We start from the raw sequence: 18,359 nt of genomic DNA, 5'->3' as shown, positions 1-18,359 counted from the left end.
GCCAGGTAAATCCTCCCTCTAACACTTTTTAGCTATGCGATCTGGGGCAAATTAGAGCCTATGCCTCAATCTCCCCAAACGAAAATGGGGACAATAGAACTTCTTCCTACGACTGCTGTTACAGATACATGTACAGACTGAGTATACTGCCTGGCTCATTAGATGTGCCCAATAATAGAAGGTATTATTATTACCTATTCAGTTCTAAAGAAAGAAAAACAAGCCTAAAATCAAGTATAATAAAGATATTTTACTTAATTATAAACTTTGATATAAAAAAAAGTAATTCAAGAGTTCTGCGTTAAGAATAATCTTTAAAATATAGCAAAGTTCCAACTCAAAGAAAAGAGAAACAGCAGTCAAACCTTTGAACTTCACTTCCATTGAAATAAAAAAATCCATAATCAACAAACTTTTGGACTTGAGGTTTAAGAACACTATGTAATTTTTCTGCCTTTCCTCCTTTAACCATTTGATGATAGTCAAAATTCACCATCTGGATGTCAGCAGCATGTTCAGAAGCTTTCAAATGACTCTGGAAGTAAAAAGGCAAATACTCATCTAAATGTTAACTAAATATGATCTTATCAAGTAATGTTAGAATGGAACCTTGCATTTTAAATTTAAACCTCAGCATGGTCCCGTGAAATCTCACTGATCTCACACAAAGCTCTGGTTGACACTGGCAGTAAAATGGAAAATTACTTGATGGTATCCAATAACATCTTTTTCGTGAAACCTCGCATACTGTCCCAGAGAGATCAGGTGACATAATTAACATGAGAGAACTTAAATAATGTTCTCATCTGGTTCAGAAAATTAAAATTATTTCTAACCACCAACGCTTCATTTTTTACACATTTAATAATTGTACCTGTTATAGAATCTCAAAATAAAGTAACTGATTTAAGACAGAACCTATTAAGAACCAAAAAATTCACGTTTTTATACTCACACTGAAATGTTTTAAAAGTCATTCTCTAAAGCATAATCTGTTTATTAACAATATTTATTTCACAAGCGTCACACAAAACAGTCAAACAAGTTACTTTCTGGACTTCATTAGACTGAACTTCAGAAAATGTTCTCTGTTTTGTTTAATTTAGGCTTATCATCTTATGGAACACCATCATTGCTATTAATTCATTGTTGCTTTAATAATAAGCATTGATTTCTTTAGAAGTTGGGCATATATCATTTGGGTTCATCTTTACTCGCAGTTCTCGAGTTTTCTCTCATCGGTACGAGAAGGGATGGTCTTACGTGCAGTATTCACCGTATCATAGGTTTCAAGCCATGACTATGGTTTCTAGGAAACAGGCAGAGGCAATGCGTGGATGGAGAAGGAAACCGTCCGGTGTCTTTTTACCAGTGACAGATGAACACTTTTCAGAGGGGAAGACATTCTTCGGCTTTTCCACAAGATAAATAAGTAACATTTCAGAAAACAGAGTCAACTGCTTTGGAAGCTTTCCCTAATCCTAATGTCAGCAACACTACGCAAAACTGTTTCTTGGTAGCCCAAAGAGTTACTGGTTCCAACAGGTACCCGACCTTTTCCTAGGAAGTAAGTTCATTATCATGCTACCTAATTTTTTAGTATCATTCTAGGTGTCCACGGAACAGAAGAAAAGCTGATCATGCCTACCTGGAAAGCCTTACTTAGCATATGTTCACCTTCCTTAGATCCAAGCAAATTTACTATTATTTGTTTACCATATAAGTTTTTAAGCGTTCTAAAATGCCTGTTAAAGAAAAGAAAGGAAGAAGTATGTGTCAAGTGGTAGTCGGAATTTTTCCCCCAACAAACAGAAATCCATTAAACAGAACCTACAGGGCAGTATTCTACACCTCTACAACTGGCAACACTGGATAGATTCATTCCACAAATCCGTTCCTCTCAAAACTCTGAATTTATGAAGCTTCAGGTAAGGCCCTTTCCTCGCCGACTCCTCAAAGCTGAGACTTCCGTCTGTGCTGGGGCTGCCGGACCCGCCCAGCCCCCTCTCCCCTCTGGGAGGCTGGTGCCAGACAAGCCGGAGAACGCAGGCCACCCAGCTTGGGAGGGCAGCTAGGGCAGAGGGCTGCTCCTCAGGTGAGGACAAAGCCTGCTCCGTGGGCATTAGAGAGACCTCCCTAACCATTCTAGTCTTAAGAAAAATAGGCCCCAAATAGGAGGTGTTTTTTGTTTGTTTCTTTCTCTCCAGCTTCTAACCATTCCAGGGGTTACAGAGCAATGCGTTCCTAAGGAAATGTAACATGAGTCACAGATATAATTTTAAATTTTCTAGAAGGTACATTAAGAAAAGCAAAAATAAACAATGAAACGAATTTCTATATTTTATTTAACCCAATACAGTCAAAATATCATTTCAACATGTACTATAAAACAAATATTAATAAGGTATTTTACCTTTTATTTTGCACTAACTCTCTGACATCCAGTGTACATGTTACACTTACAGTACATCTCAACTTGGACCAGTCACGTTTTAAGTGCTCAGTAGCTATATGAGGCTAGTGGCTACCTTATTAGACAGCATATCCAAATAGGTCGTTTTCAGACCAAGAGATGAAGACCCACAACCTAGTGCTACCAACCTCCAAAGTCATAATACTAGGTATCACCTTCTTCTGATTAAATTAGAAGTCAGAAGAAATTTTACTTAGGGCCCAAACAAGCAGAAACGAATCGGTAAACACAATAACTAGTTCGCTGCTTAACGATACCAAAACTGAGAGCATTAGGTAAAAATAATCAGTCTTACCTGTCAAAAGCAGGTGCATTGGCTTCAAATCCCCTTGACATACGAACACGATGAGATCCCACCTACAGCGAGAGAAATACATGTAATCATACCAAAAGCTGACATGGAGACAAAAGAAATATCATTGTTTATAATATGTGATAATTCATTTGCTGAACACACAATACTACATTGGATAATTGATGTTCATTCATATTATGGTTTAAAAGAAAAACAAGTTCCATGGGTTTCCTTTCCCTTTATTTTTAAAAACATGACCTCGTAAAAAAAGGACAGAAGTTATAAGACACCATTATGAAAACTCATCAACTAACAGGAATTTTTACTTATGAAAGAGACTTCTAAGAGGTCTTTCATATACATTGTTTTAAGCTCAAACTACACGTCCTGTGTAAGTGAACACAGTACTGCCACTTGGGCAATAAAAAAACTGAAATGCAGACTAGTGAAATAACCTGCCCCCTTAGGTCAACAGAACGAATTCCAAAAAAGATTCACATGAGGACTTAGGTCCCCTGAACTTGATTCCTACTCTTCCAAGCTGCCTACAAGTACAAGGTCCACATATTTTTTTCTTTGTTACGCTAAATGCTCTATTCACTCCTCTTTCATCCAAAGATCCAACCAATTCAAAACACTGTTTCTGGAAAACAGACTTTCTAGGTCAATCTCACAGTCACACACATAGAATCAGAAAATATGGGCGAAGAGAACTGAACAAGATGGAAAATATCTACCTTTCTGTTTTGTTACAGTTTTTCTTTTCTCACATAGGAGAGTAGCAGAAAGATGAGACAAAATTAAGAAAGAAATAAGAGGGGCGCCTGGGTGGCTCAGTCCAGTTAAGCGCCAGACTCTTGATCTCCGCTCAGGTCATGATCTCATGGTTCCCGAGAGCAAGCCGTCCGGGGCTCTGTGCTGACAACATGGAGTCCACTTGGGATTCTCTCTTCCCACCTCTCTCTCGGCCGGTCCCTCTCCCTCTTTCTCTCTCTCTCAAAATAAATATTTTGAAAAAAAGAAAAAGGAAGGAAGGAAGGAAGGAAGGAAGGAAGGAAGGAAGGAAGGAAGGAAGGAAGGAAGGAAGGAAGGAAAGAGAAAGAAAGAAAGAAAGAAAGAAAGAAAGAAAGAAAGAAAGAAAGAAAGAAAGAAAGGCCAAGAAGTAAAGAAAGAAAGAAAGGCCAGGAAAGAAAGAAAGAAAGAAAGAAAGAAAGAAAGAAAGAAAGCAAGCAAGCAAGCAAGCAAGCAAGCAAGGGAGAGAGAGAAATGCCAAGAAGAAATATAACGGTGATACCAGATTATTTCCCTGAACTTCACTTTGCAACATTTCCCCCTGAGGTCTTGGGATCAAAGTTTCCCCAGAATTCATTCTCCCTGATCTGAACACAGTGACTTTCAGGCGGGCCTGAGAAGAGGGCTACCAAATCAGTCATACAGTTGGACACATAAAATCAGAAAATAAGCTCTAACATGCTCATCCAATTCGAAAATTAACAGTATTATGATTCATTAAACATGCTTCTGTCCTGATAAGTGAGACAGTCCAATAACTCTCCTGATAATCAGTATTCTCTCTTTAATGTTTCTTCTTTTCAATAAGAAAGTGATTAGCCTAATGTCACATCTATATTCAATTTCACTTTATAGTGCTTAATAGTCTTTACAAAATTTAAAAATTTTGTGTGACATTAAGCATTCTAGACTGAAGAAAACTCAGCAGAAGTCAATACCTTTTCTTTGGAGTTTTCTCAGGTAATTGCCTATACCTCTATAAAAGTCCAAGACTTTGCATTGTGCTTACTGATTAATATTTATCTTGAACAGTATGGCCAACTGTCAAGAAGGTAAAAAAAAAAAAAAAAAAGAATGTAAGTTCTGTTTTTCAAGCAATGGCTGTGCTTTTTCCCCCACTGTCCTGCTTTTCAACACATATTATATAACCAGTTATATATCATAACTCTTAGGGTAATATGCTGGGTCAACTTGACTGGTTTTATCACTCAGGCTTTAAGACAACTGCCTAAAAAAATTCTGTAGTCAAGGAGCTCTTACATCAATTGTCATGAAAGTGGTACTCTAGAAAGTTTTAAGGCTTTAAACAATCATAAATTTATAAAAAGTTGTACCAGAGATCATTTTTAACAACCATTTAACCGGGTGGTATGGAGCATCATTTTCCATCAATATTATTGCTTCATGTTCACATATTTCTAAGACTTCAATTCAACCAAGAATTGAGTGTGCAATGCTACCCTAGACATAGATCTGATGACGCTCGCCATCTTCTAAGACCAAGGTAAGCTACAACATAATGTCAGAGTAACAGTATGAAGCGTATATGTGAAATAACTTCAGAGAAAGGAAGTCATAAGTAAAATGAATGAGTTGCCACCCCTTAACATATCATTCTTACCCATGTAGCACATTATGGCAACTCTTCTAATTCCTCAAACTGATTCGTATTGACATTTGCCTTTTCCACAAAAGGCCTGACTCCCCAGATTGTAAGCTCTCTCTGAAGCACCAATATAATCTTCGAATCTCTCACAGTACACGACAGTGTATGCCCAGTATAAAATAATATACATTGGAGGGACTTAAGTACTTAAGGAACAGATCAGTGTGGAGGAGTAACTGAATCCACTCAATGAGATCTGAGTTGGTCATACTGAAGGAAACACCTTAATTTGGGGGGCAGAGGATACCTGTTAGAAAACAGCAAGGCACGAAGTTGGATAGGCAGAGGAAGGCAGATCCTGAAGAAAAGGGTGTCTGGTAGATCTGATGAGTAGAATGTATCAAAAGTGGGAAAAACTACCAGTTAGAAAGACCAGTTAGAAAGCTGTGAGAATCTTCCAGGCAGGAAGAAATCCGGAGGACCCTAACTGGGATGGATGGTAAGAGTGGAAACAGAAAGAAAGGGAGAGCCCCAGTACCTAGGTGAATGCCGGGGCTAAGTGTGAAGGGTTACCTTCGCTGGTTCAGGACTGGCTGTTGGAGCACATGGGGTTGAAGATGCTTCAAGGTCAACAGAATAGGATCAGGTACACAGAAGTTCTCAAATTTGAATGGTAAGGAACTTGGTTACAAATACAGATTTCTGGCCCCATTCCAAGAGATTCTATTTCAGCTGATGTGAAGTTGAGGCCATGAATCTGTATTTTAAAATAACCTCAGATGATTCCTTAAAATCTTATAATTAAAAAAACCTCAGAGGGGGGCGCCTGGGTGGCGCAGTCGGTTAAGCGTCCGACTTCAGCCAGGTCACGATCTCGCGGTCCGGGAGTTCGAGCCCTGCGTCGGGCTCTGGGCTGATGGCTCAGAGCCTGGAGCCTGTTTCCGATTCTGTGTCTCCCTCTCTCTCTGCCCCTCCCCCGTTCATGCTCTGTCTCTCTCTGTCCCAAAAATAAAATTAAAAAAAACGTTGAAAAAAAAAAACATTTAAAAAAAAAAAAACCTCAGAGGAATTAACTGTGGAGGATAAGAGACAAGCCAAGGGACAAGTGCCTAGGCATCCTCTCTGTCCAGGCCTTCTGAAGTGAGACATCTCATGAGGCAACACTAACATCAAGGAACCCTAAAATTAATTTCAGTCCTGGGTGCCTGGGGGCTCAGTCAGTTAAGTCTCCAACTCTTGATTTTGGCTCAGGTCATGATCTCACAGTTCCTGAGATCGAGCCTTGTGCTGGGCTCTGTGCTGACAGCGTGGAGCCTGCCTGGGATTCTCTCTCTCCCTCTCCCTCTCCCCCTCTACCACTTGCGCGTGTGCATGCACTCTCTCTCTCTCTCTTTCTCTCTCAATGAACTTAAAAAAAAAAAAAAGTTTAAAATTAATTCCAGTCCTGAGAATACACAGGATACCTAATAAGCACTTCCAACTACTCTGTCAAAAGTCCTTGTTTGTCTTCTAAAGGAAAATAAATTTGGGGACTTCATATTTTTATTTTTAAAAATAAATATCTATTTTTCAGTTTTTTTAATCAATTCAATATTTTCATTCCTATATTACCTACTCTTAGAATGATAGGGAAAATGTTTTTCTGTAAAGGATACTTACGAAACTAATCCATTTCTGTTCAAAGAAAGGCTGATTTTAAAAAACTACTAAGCTAAATAATTGAGAACCACTTGGTCGATCCTCACCCAAGACAACAATAGGCCAGCTCCGTGACAATTTAGCAAAGCTGTTGGACTATCTCCATGTCTTAAAAATTACTATCAAGAAATGCATGATTTAAAAATCTGTAGTTTTCAGCCCATAAACAATAGGACATTGGCCAGACAGACTGTTTGGGCCAGCCACAGAACACAGAAGGAGGGAGGAGGGTAACCTCACCCAAGGAGGACCCCTCAATGTTAACTACTCAAGATCCAACCATATTGAATAATCAAATACTGTAATCCTGAGCTTCTACTAAAATATCACAGAAAGCAGCATAACAGAGGTTATTACCATTTCTTACAGTAGCCTATCTCTAAAGCAAAAGCATTCAACTTGCATCAAAACAACGCTTTCAGAATGTTCTTCAAGCAAATATTCCAAACACCCTTCTCTGATCACACAGGCTTAGGAGAAGTGGAGTAGGGTTGGTGTTCTTTCCCAAAAGAGACTTGGAGAGAGACAGATCTACTTAAGTTATCCCTACATGCCAAAGAGAAAACTCGCAGAAGCAAAAATTCTTGACAAGAACTCAAGAATTGTAACTGCTTTTAACCCTTCTTAATTCTTGGCCTGTCTTACATAAAGTGCGGTACCGCAAAGGTTGAAATGGTCTGCAATCTTTCTCTACCACAGCCAGCCTAAAATCCAGCCGTGAACTAAAAGGAGGCAAGATTTTTTTTCTGTCCATTTTCTAAATACTATAGGCTAAAGGGGCGTCTGGGTGGCTCAGTCAGTTAAGCAGCCGACCTCAAATCAGGTCATGATCTCATGGTTTGTGAGTTCCGGCCCGGCCCCGTGTTGGGCTCTGTGCTAACAGCTCAGAGCCTGGAGTCGGCTTCGGATTCTGTGCCTCCCTCTCTCTCCCTGCCCCTCCCCTGCTCACACTCTGTCTCTGTCTTTCTCTCAAAAAAAAAAAAAAAAAAAAAAAAAAAAAAAATTAAAAAACTGTTTTTTAACTTAGTAGATAATACATACTAGAAGCCTAAAATGAAAATAACTTATACTTTAAGGACTAAAGATTTCTGAATAAAAAATAAAATGCAAAATCACATTATTATGGGTAATCTAAAATTATGAACTTACATGAAAGAATCTTATATTTTAAGTATTAGATATTTATATCAACAAAGTTTATTTTTTAAATTTTTTTAATGTTTATTTATTTTTGAGTGGGGGGAGGGGCAGAGAGAGAGGGAGACAGAGAATCTGAAGCAGGCCCCACATAGTCAGTGCAGAGCCAGATGTGAGGCTCGAACCCATGAACCATGAGATCGTGACCCAAGCTGAAGACAGATGCTTAACTGACTGAGCCTTGAACCCAGGAACCATGAGATCACGACCTGAGCGAAAGTCGGATGCTTAAACCCAGGCATCCCTGTATCAACAAAGTTTTAAAAAAAATCAGAAAGCAAACCAGAGAACGTATTAAAGATGACAGGTCCCTATAAATTACAAAGTAAAATTACAAAGTAGCGGATGTATTACTGATAACAGTGGCTAACCCTTACACAGTGCTGCCCATGGGTGCTAGGCATTGTCTTAGTACTTTTCATTTTATCCTTACAACCCTATGAATAGGAACTACTACTATTATTATTCCCATTTTATAGATAAGCAAACTGAGACACAGAGGAGTTAAACCACTTGTCCAAGATCACACAGCTAGTAGTGGCAGAGTAAGGATGCAAATGGAGAAGTCTGGTTTCAGAAGCTTTTTTTTAACTGCTACATTCTTCTACCTAAAGAGACTAAACTGCTATATATTAAAGATACTGAGATAGTAAATATGAAACACCATGAACATCAGTGTGTTATGGAAACATTAAAATTGTAATATTAAATACAGCAGTTGAATTTCTATGGACATTTGAAAGAACATTAAAGGAAAAGCATCTAAGACAATTCCAGGAACTCATGCATTTAGACCCTAATTTGTGAATGTAGCTAATATTACTAGACTGAATAACAGAACTATCCAAGGAACTAACGAACTATCCTGAGAGCTTAGAAAATATGGAAAATATTCAAGAGAAAAAAACAAAACAATGTTAAACAGATACCTGCAACCCTGGTTGCTCCCAGAACAATGGAACAGACCCCCGGATTTGGATGAAAGAAGAAACAGAGTCATCTAAGTACACAACCTACAGAGAAAAATAACAGATGAAACATTTCCACAAAGGTATCACCTCTACATCACAAAGACAAAGTTACCACTATCTGTCGCGTGCGAGTTATATCTTACGACCAATCTCTCCCGCACAACTGTCCTAACAAAATATCCGGGAGAGGCTACTAAGGAAGTTTGGCTTTCTTCTATTGAGTGATAGTTTTTCTGTATATTAACCAAAAAAATAGTAAAAACATAAGCACAAGAAGCACAAGGCTTAAAAAGGAATTCCTTCTAAATCTCAGTATTTTACACACATACCTTTATATTTAATTTTTTTTCTTTAGTTGTCAGTATTTTTCAAAAACTAATTTGAAGAACTGAGTTGGGCTGGGGGGTGTGGCCTGAATTTACAATTACACAGTTTTGAGCCAAAAGTGTCATAATTCTTTTTTAAGTTGTTTTAAATTCAAGTGTAGTTAGCACACAGTGTCGTATTAGTTTCAGGCATACAATATAGTGATTCAATGATTTCTCAGTGCTCTTCAAGATAAGCCCTTAACCTCATTTATCTATTTCTTCCACCCCTTCCTTCACCTCCCCACTGGCAACCACCAGTTTGTTCTCTGTCTTTAAGAGTCTTTTTTTGGTGTGTTTCTTTTTCTCTTTGTTCGTTTGTTTAAATTCCACATGAGTGAAATCATATGGTATTTGTCTTTCTAGCTGAAAATGTCATAAGTTTTCATTTTAGATGATATCCATATCTACCTTTAAAAGAGCTGGGTTTGATTTCATTTCATACACACACACAAACCACTTCTATTAAGTTGTCTAGCTCTATCATTGAGGATTTTTAAAATTTAATACCAAACTATACCGCACCGACAATGTCATGCTAGTTAGTAAACCCCTTGTTACTCATTTGAAGAGCCACACCTAAGTTTGTTTATAAATCAGTCTGTTTCAGGGAAGCCTTTTTTCAGGCCAGAAGGGAGCCAAGAACCACCCCGAAATGGCATTACAGATGTGAAAATGAGTTCTGAATCAGATCAAAAACTGTGGTTCTATTAGTTTCTGGCCCTCGCATCTAATACATGCACGAAGCAATATAAAACACTACGTACCTGTTCTGTTTCTACAAAATTAGCAACGTGGCCGTCATCGTTTGTTCCCCGGACATTGAACCTGGTCCCAGCTCGTTCACAGCTGAGTCTGGAAATGAGGCAAGCCTTGGCCTGCTTATGAGCAGCATAGATTGTTCTGATTTCTACTCCCCCGCACATGAGGCGTAAGAGCCAGTCATCACAATTCACGCCGTAGTGCTTGAGGTGCAAGTGCAAAGACTGATTCCTAACAGGAAAGGAAGGACTCATTAGCTCGCTGAGTGCCAGCTAACACGGTACAAGCTTCAATAAAGCAGTGCTCCCGAAGCATTAATGTAATGCTATTCAATTAAGAGGCCCTACAAATAAACCAGTTCGTTTACATTTACCGTGCTAGGAATCAGATGAGGCAATAAAATGCAATCCTCCGGCATGTGATCTATGGTCCGTAGACAAGAAGCAGATCTTTTATGTTTTTGGTAGCTGTGCCCTATTCTGCTGTCTTTTTATATAATGTATAGCCTAACTTTTCCAAAAAAAGGATTTCATACGCATATCCCCATCCCACTTTATAAAGCTTTACTCTTAAGGCTCAACTTTAATAAGGCTCTATTTCAATTAATTTTAATTTAAATAGCCAACTGAACTAGTAGCTACCATATTAATACATATCTAGAGTTTTCCATTACTCCAAGGAGTTTAGCATTCTATGGAACAGAGGGGGCCTGGTTTTCAATTTTTTTCAGGGCAAAAAGTTTTATTCTGTGTACTTACACAGAAGCCAAATGATTAGGAAACAGCAAAGCAGAGTCGCTATGGCTAAATCAGGGATACGGGCTGCAATCCCTGCCCGGCTGGCCACCTTCTCATCCCACAGACTGCCTCATCTGGGTTCTCTACTGGAGCCTTACTCCTCCAAAGAATGCACACGGAATCTCCCAACCAACCTCTGACCAAGGAAAGTATAATGTTGTGCAGAAAAACTTGGGTCTTTTCAGATAACAAGGTGTCTTATAAAAGTGAATTTTCTCTAATACTGAAGTCTGGTTCAGGGCGCCTGGGTGGCTCAGTCGGTTGAATGTCTGACTCTTGACTTTGGCTCGGGTCATGAAGCCAGGGTCATGGGATCGAGCCCCAGGTCAGGCTCTGTGCTGAGCATGGAGCCTGCTAGAGGTTGTCTATTTCCTTTCTCCCTCTTCCTCTGCCCCTCTCCCCCGCTGGTGTGATCTCTCTCTAAAATAAAAAAAATTTTAAAAAGTAAGTAAAATTTTAAGATTACATTTAAAAAAATATTGAAGTCTGGTTCTCTGAGTTCTCTGAGTTTTAAAACTCTTCTGTTTTAAGTAGAGATTTTTCTTCTTTAGTGCTCTGCAGTATCTTGCTGCCTTAATCATAAATACACAGCAATACTACAAGACCAGTAGTAGCCCAGCCCTCTTCCCCCCCGCAGGGTGCGGCTGTGGTAGAGATAAAACAGACGGTGGTGGTCACGTGCAGTTCTGGTAAACCACCCATTCAAGAAAGTGTACTGGAATGTGAATGAGTGGTGAGATCACTATTGGACGAACACTGAATCCAGCAGCCATTACGTATTTTCAAAATACGACTTAAGCTTCCAAACTTTCACTATTACCTACGCTCATCTGAGGCGAAATTCAAACTGACCGTGACCCAGTATGTCCAGATGCCATAGCGAGTCCCATGTCATGGCAGAGATATACAAAACTTACTTGTCCCCATTTAAATGGAAGCAGGAGCCTGTGCGTTTGTTCAGATAAGAGTTTCTCTGTCTGCCATCAGTTTTCATTTTCCTTTGTTGCCAATGTGTTGCTGCTTTAATTCTATTTAAATTTATAAACAACTCTCAACTGGCATCAGCTTCAAATCTCCAATGGAGTAAAACAACTTGGGTTTTCATAATAGGCATTTGTGACTCTGACAACAAAAACTTACTTGGCTGTATCCTGGAAAATATTTCTACTAAGCTACAAGAGTATGCATAATAAATGCATAAAACTTTCATATTTCTGTTTGAAGGGAAGCTCAAGAATCCCAGTCCTGGGGCGCCTGGGTGGCTCAGTTGGTTGGGCGGCCGACTACAGCTCAGGTCATGATCTCGCAGTCTGTGAGTTCGAGCCCCGCGTTGGGCTCTGTCCTGAGCACTCAGAGCCTGGAGCCTGCTTCCGATTCTGTGTCTCCCTCTCTCTCTGCCCCTTTCCTGCTTGCTCTCAGACACACACACTCTCTCTCAAAAATAATAAACGATAAAAAAAAAAAAAAAAAAAAAAAAAGAATCCCAGTCTTTAGCAAAATGTAGAAAGTGTTAAGTGACCAAAACTCATCTTTGGTGTTTTAGTCTCCCCTTTGTTCAACCTGACTTCCACTAGACAAACTCCCTCAATCTGTTATCTAAACTTGTCCCCACCTTCAACCTTAATTGAACGAAATGGTAAATAAGTTATTCCCACTGGCTAAACTTGGCAAATGTGCTTAATTGCTGATCATTGAACCAATACATCTGCACCTGCTTAAACTTCTAATTATAGCAGGAAAACTTTTATCTCTTAATCTAAGGATTTTGGGGTTAAGAATGAGCAGGGTGGGGGGTAAAAAAGTAAGGACAGCTGCCCAACCCAGCTGCTATCATCGTTAGGAACTTCAATGTCTCTTCCATCAGAAAAAGTATAGGGCTGATATGGACTCTATGCCACTCATCTGCCCTATTAACCCTTCTTTCCCCACCCCTCCACCATCTCCTCCTTTGTGAGGCTCCAAGTCTCTGACTACAGTGCACTAGAGTCTTTTTTCATTCTGCCCTGCTTCTCCTCCACGCTACTATGCCGGGCCAAAAAACTTCCACGTTAGCTACAAAATTTGTTCTAAAGTTAGTTTCCTATCCTAAGGTGGTTGTTGGCTTTGAGCCTTCTGCCAGCCAGGGCAGATGGGTCAGACTTGAACATGCTACTCAAGGACCATACAGGTAAATGGTGGAAATGGGGGGTCGGGGGGGGGAGGGAGGAGAGAAGATATACAGGAGGAACACCTTGAATCTGAACTACCAAGGGAGACCCAAGAGCACAGAGTCATGGACTTTGGCCTTATAACATCTGTATACATAATGAAATATAATTGGTACATGATGTTAAGGAAAAAAGTCAACATCCATGCTGGCTGTGGACAAGGGAACCTCTACACTAGAAATGTGGCCTCCTCCAATAAAGCAGTACTGATTATAGTCACGTGTGCTCACCCCCTTTGTGCACACTTCGAACAAAGCACATTAATGCATAAACATGAAATAGTTACCTACTTAAGTCTTATTTTATTACAGTACTCAGTGTTATCCTAGTATACCACTTCTTCATAGTCGCTTGCTCTTGAACCAAGATTATCTACCTATAATCTTTCAATTAAAAATAATGGGATGCTGTCTTAGGAAAACAGTCCTGCCAGAGGAAAGATCTCAAAACTAACAGCGGTTAAGTATTAGCAACACACTTCTTCTACAACTAATTCATTCTTAATCTTAAAATAAACATCTCGAATATATTTTGGAAATGAAAGGTCAGTCTGGATCAGGGAGAGCAAATGGGTCTCATGTCACATGAGAACTTCGACAAAATGACACTGGATGCCTGTGCTGCTCGGCTGAGGATTCTGGAGCAGGAAAGAGCGGTGTGCCCCATCAGCAATGCCCATCCCTGCTATCTCTGGAAATTACTGCTGAACACACTATAACCCAAACCACCAAACTCCTGCACAGCAAGCACATGATTACAAAGGGGAAAAATGTAACACAAACTCACCAGAAAAATCTATTATCCGTTGTGTGTTCTTGCATGCTACGATGTGCGTTAAGACTCAGATCTAAACTGACTCCAGATGCAGACCACGCAAAATAAAAGTTTCCCGAATTCAAAACTTTTCGCACTTCTGAAATGCGATCCTCATCTGAAGAATCAATTCGTAGTGATATAAATTCGGTGGAAGTAACTCGGAAAACCTCTGATTCTTGAATTTTTCCAACAGACATACATCCAGTGACTAGGACCAGATAATGTAACATAGTATCACCTGCAAAAACCAAAGAATTAGTTGGATGAAAAGTCTCGTATTTCTCAAGCTATTCAAAGTTCCTTCCAATGTTCTTGTCATGTTTCTAACTTTTTAAACCAACAGCACGGTTATTTTAAATTGACACGGACATGTTTATGTTTACAACTGCATTTTGGCAAGACTTGAAAAAAAATCCTTGCTTGAGCACATTTAATATAATGAAGCTATTATATTTAAACATACATAAATTATATCTTTTATAAATTTATATTTATATTTTTGTATTTATATTTTGTACATTTAAATGTGTATTTAAACATTAACAGAATAATCTCACATTCATGAAATGTTCCTCTACTTAATCTGAGGATATACAAAATTTGTCAAATAAAAAAATATATGTGTTATGCTCCCCATCTTTCCTTTATGACTGTGAGGAAATCCAGATAAGAATATAAATGTGAGAGGTCTTTGTAAATAAACAGCACAGCTGGAAAAAAAAAAAAAGGCTATATAAACGGGAGCTGCTGCTGCTGCTATGTAGGCAAAAAGCCCCTGGTAACAGTTTATAAAGCAATTTGGTTTACAAAAACTTTCATAGAGACTTTTCGCTAATTTTGATAAAATCCTTTGAGATGAGTATGAAGGCGAAATTCAGCAGCGGTGTACCTTGAGCGTGGGCTGTGACGAGGCAGAGGTGGCCCTGGATCCTGGCTCCACTACTTATAATCCAACCCAACTTCAGGGTGTGAACATAACCTGACCTGAGATCTGCTCCCTTATAAACCAGCACTAAAATGAATCTCACTGGACTGTGAGGAGTACCTAAGACAGTATTAGTTAAGCACCTGGCACAGGGCTTTACGTGTGATAGATGCATAACAAGTGACAAACCTCCACTTTATAGCCCAGTACGCTTCAGAGTATGGCCCATAACCTGTCACAGTGAGAGAAGACGCTTGTGAAATGAAAATCAATTACCTCGCCAAAGTCACTGTTTAGTTTAGCGGACCTTTTTTCTCATAGTAGGACTTTATCAACGAAGGAAGCCATGTGTTGATCTGCATGATGTTACAAGCTTCCTTATCTCATCACAGACCAATAGCGAAATGGCTCACGGACTGGCACCGGGTCTTGGGCCACACTTCCAGCCATACGGTTACAGACAAACGGGTAATCCCAAAGGTTACTCTGCAGCCCACGGTGACATTAAGTGGCAGAGACAGATTCAAGCTGAGACCTTTTAACTACAAAACAGATGTCCTTTCCAGTATAAACCAGGGTAATCAGTGCAGTTCTCACTAAAACATCGTTTCCGAAAGCACTGAAACAAAGAAAAAGGGCGATGCCCTGATTTTCTCTTTTGACCACTGATACCAATCCTTCACATGTTCACACAGAATAATGTCTCTGGAACTTAAAATCACGAGAGCTTGAGTATGTAGCATACCTTTCAGTCAACAAACATTTCCCCAAGATTAGCATAATTAGGATTTAAAAGATGTTACCACACTTTCAGCTCACATATGGAGTCTGAAATGATAAACAGTCTCCCTCAAATCCTTACAATTAAAAAAAAGAAATGAAAAAGATTAATTATATTGAAAAATAAACTTACCAAGATTTAATCGTAAAACACCTAAGAGTCCATAAGCATCAAGCACTTTGGAGTATGTACCCTTGATTGCCTCTTTTTCTGCAGATGCTACAAAAAAAAGTTTCAGGGTAAGAAAAATGGCCTGAAACATCAGATTCTATTTTGCTATGAAGCCAGAGTTTCTCTAAATCTGATATTCTATTTTTAAAAAAATTTTTTTAACGTTCATTTATTATTGAGAGACAGAGAGATACAGAGCGTGAGCAGGGGAGGGGTAGAGAGAGGGGTAGACACAGAATCCGAAGGAGGCTCCAGGCTCTGAGCTGTTAGCACAGAGACTGACGCGGGGCTCGAACTCACAAACTGTGAGATCATGACCCGAGCCAAAGTCGGTCGCCTAACCAACTGAGCCACCCAGGTGCCCCTGATATTCTTTTTTTTTAAATCTGGTATTCTTTATTTTTTAAATATTTTTTCTAAGTCTATTTATTTTGAGAGAGACACACACACACACACACACACACACACACACACACACACACACACACACACACGGCAAGCACAAGTAGGGGAGGGGCAGAGAGAGAGGGAGAGAAATCCCAAGCAGGCTCAGCGCTGTCAGTCAGTGCGCGGAGCCTGACGCAGGGATCCAACTTACAAACCAGGAGATCGTGACCTGAGCCGAAATCAACAGCTGGACTCTTAACTAACTGAGCCACCAGGTGCCCCTTAAATCTGAGATTCTTAACATAAATGCTCGCATAAATTATTTTCTCAAACAAGTAACTGAACTGTCCTTCTCAAAGAGTCTCAAACTGAACTGTCCTTCTCAACTTGTTCCAGCACCACTGCGGTCTCTCCCGATGACCTAAAGGACTACCTTTAACAATAGTGATATGTTCTGGAGGTTATTTCTGAATCACCTTCTCTGTCTCACTGATTTGTTTGCCCACCTATGTACCACCAGCACTATCCTGTGTTATCACACCCCAAGGGAAAACATCCAACTCCTTCACCAGCAATCTTTCAGAATCTGGCCTCAACATCCTCTTTCAGCTTCATTCTCCTCCCCTCCTGCCCCTGCATTTTATGTTCTCACTACATTAAAGGGTACCCTAGTGTCCAAACGCGTGCAATCTAGCCTTCTGCCAGCAAGGCTCCACCTAACCTTCACATTCACAAACAGGGGCACAAGATCACTTTCTGGAAACACCTCTTTACCTCTACAGGCACAATTCTTTCACAGAGCTCCCTCTTCGTGCTGCCAAAACACTTTATATGTACTCATCACTTGTCTTTCCCATTAACCAGCCTGATCCTTGAAGGCAGGAACAATGTCCTATGCCTCCTTTTATCTCTGACATTTAGATTAGTGCTTGAAACACAGAAGATGACAAATGTTTAAATGATAAAAGCAAACGGCCACACTTGACGACAGAGTTTAGCACAGGAACGGAAATCTTCAGTTTGACCTTTGTCTTGATTCATTTCTTCTGCTATAAAGCTAATGTTCTCTTGCTAACGAATATAACCCACAGAATAATATCCCTAGGTCAGGCTGTTGTGGTTCCTCTGCTGAAAGACAAAAACAAATCATGAAACTTTAAAGGAAAACTCTTCCTAGTTCTCAGCAAATATACTTATTAAAAATCTGACCCAAAAAACCCCAAAGAAATATAAATCACAGCTAGTATCTCAAATGGACAATTCCAAATAATTCTAAAGTCTACAAATCTAGAAAGGTACGATTCTCTTTTTCATCCTGTCCTTTCTCTTCTATTTCTTTCTTTCTCTACTGCTCTCCCTTTCCACTTTCTACTCCACACCCTCAAGTCACCTCTTGGCTGACCAGTTCCCTCCTTATTTACCTGTGTCTGTTGCCCCTATCTATCCCCTTTTTCCTTTCCTCATTCGTCTTCGATGTAGAATTATAGAACATTTTGGCAATAGCATGTGTTCCACATTAGAAAAGCACGTTATTACATCCTATGGCCTTCCCATTTCCCCTCAACCTTCACTGCCAGCGAAAGGGCTGTCTTCTCAGCCTACTGCCTTGCCTAATACTCCTAGTGCTTTGTATTCAAGAGCTTCTCTTCTGCCCTGAGCTCTCCTCTAGGGCTCTACAGACTATCTCCTCTACCCTGCCCGCTTTACCTCGTTTCAGACCATCTACTCATAGGCCTTCTTCCAGTTAACCCACTTCTGCCTCTGAATGAGTTGTCTTCTGCTAGCTGGCCACACAGGCTAAAACTAAATTAACTGCTCAATCACTCAATTAGCTGATCCTGTCACAGTTTTCTAATATGCTCATTGTTAAGTGTGGGCCTTTACCTTTATCAAAGTACCCCGTATGAAATTAGGGAGTGGGTAAAATTTCACCAAGCCATTAATAGTAGTTACAGGGGTTTGCATTTCAGCATTCCTAGAGTTCTTCTTCTTACTATTATACCACAGGTTTAAATAACAGTTACTCCTAACATTAAATGACAAGCCACACAAAACAAAATGTCAGAGCATTAATTTTAATTTTATTTTGTAAAGTAAATCAAGATTGCCTGCCCCT

The 18,359-nt window shown here is 39.6% G+C and overlaps 1 protein-coding gene across 11 annotated transcripts in view; it reads right to left on the bottom strand.

Annotated features, from left to right (window-relative positions):
* Positions 1-18,359, bottom strand: part of SYNJ1 (synaptojanin 1) — a 90,307-nt gene that overhangs the window by 49,710 nt on the left and 22,238 nt on the right. For all 11 annotated transcript variants that reach the window (XM_023238799.2, XM_023238802.2, XM_045036674.1 and 8 more), the window contains exons 3-9: positions 15,818-15,904; positions 13,950-14,217; positions 10,165-10,390; positions 8,991-9,074; positions 2,769-2,830; positions 1,649-1,745; positions 366-535 (exon numbers count right to left, since the gene is read on the bottom strand). In XM_023238799.2, the coding sequence (XP_023094567.2) occupies positions 366-535; positions 1,649-1,745; positions 2,769-2,830; positions 8,991-9,074; positions 10,165-10,390; positions 13,950-14,217; positions 15,818-15,904 (994 nt within the window). The remainder of the gene's footprint in view (positions 1-365; positions 536-1,648; positions 1,746-2,768; positions 2,831-8,990; positions 9,075-10,164; positions 10,391-13,949; positions 14,218-15,817; positions 15,905-18,359) is intronic.

The sequence above is a fragment of the Felis catus genome, chromosome C2, assembly GCF_018350175.1.
Source record: "Felis catus isolate Fca126 chromosome C2, F.catus_Fca126_mat1.0, whole genome shotgun sequence".
Taxonomy (NCBI): Eukaryota; Metazoa; Chordata; class Mammalia; order Carnivora; family Felidae; genus Felis; species Felis catus.
Note: the sequence above shows the minus strand (reverse complement) of the source record. Positions and strands in the feature narration are given on the sequence as shown.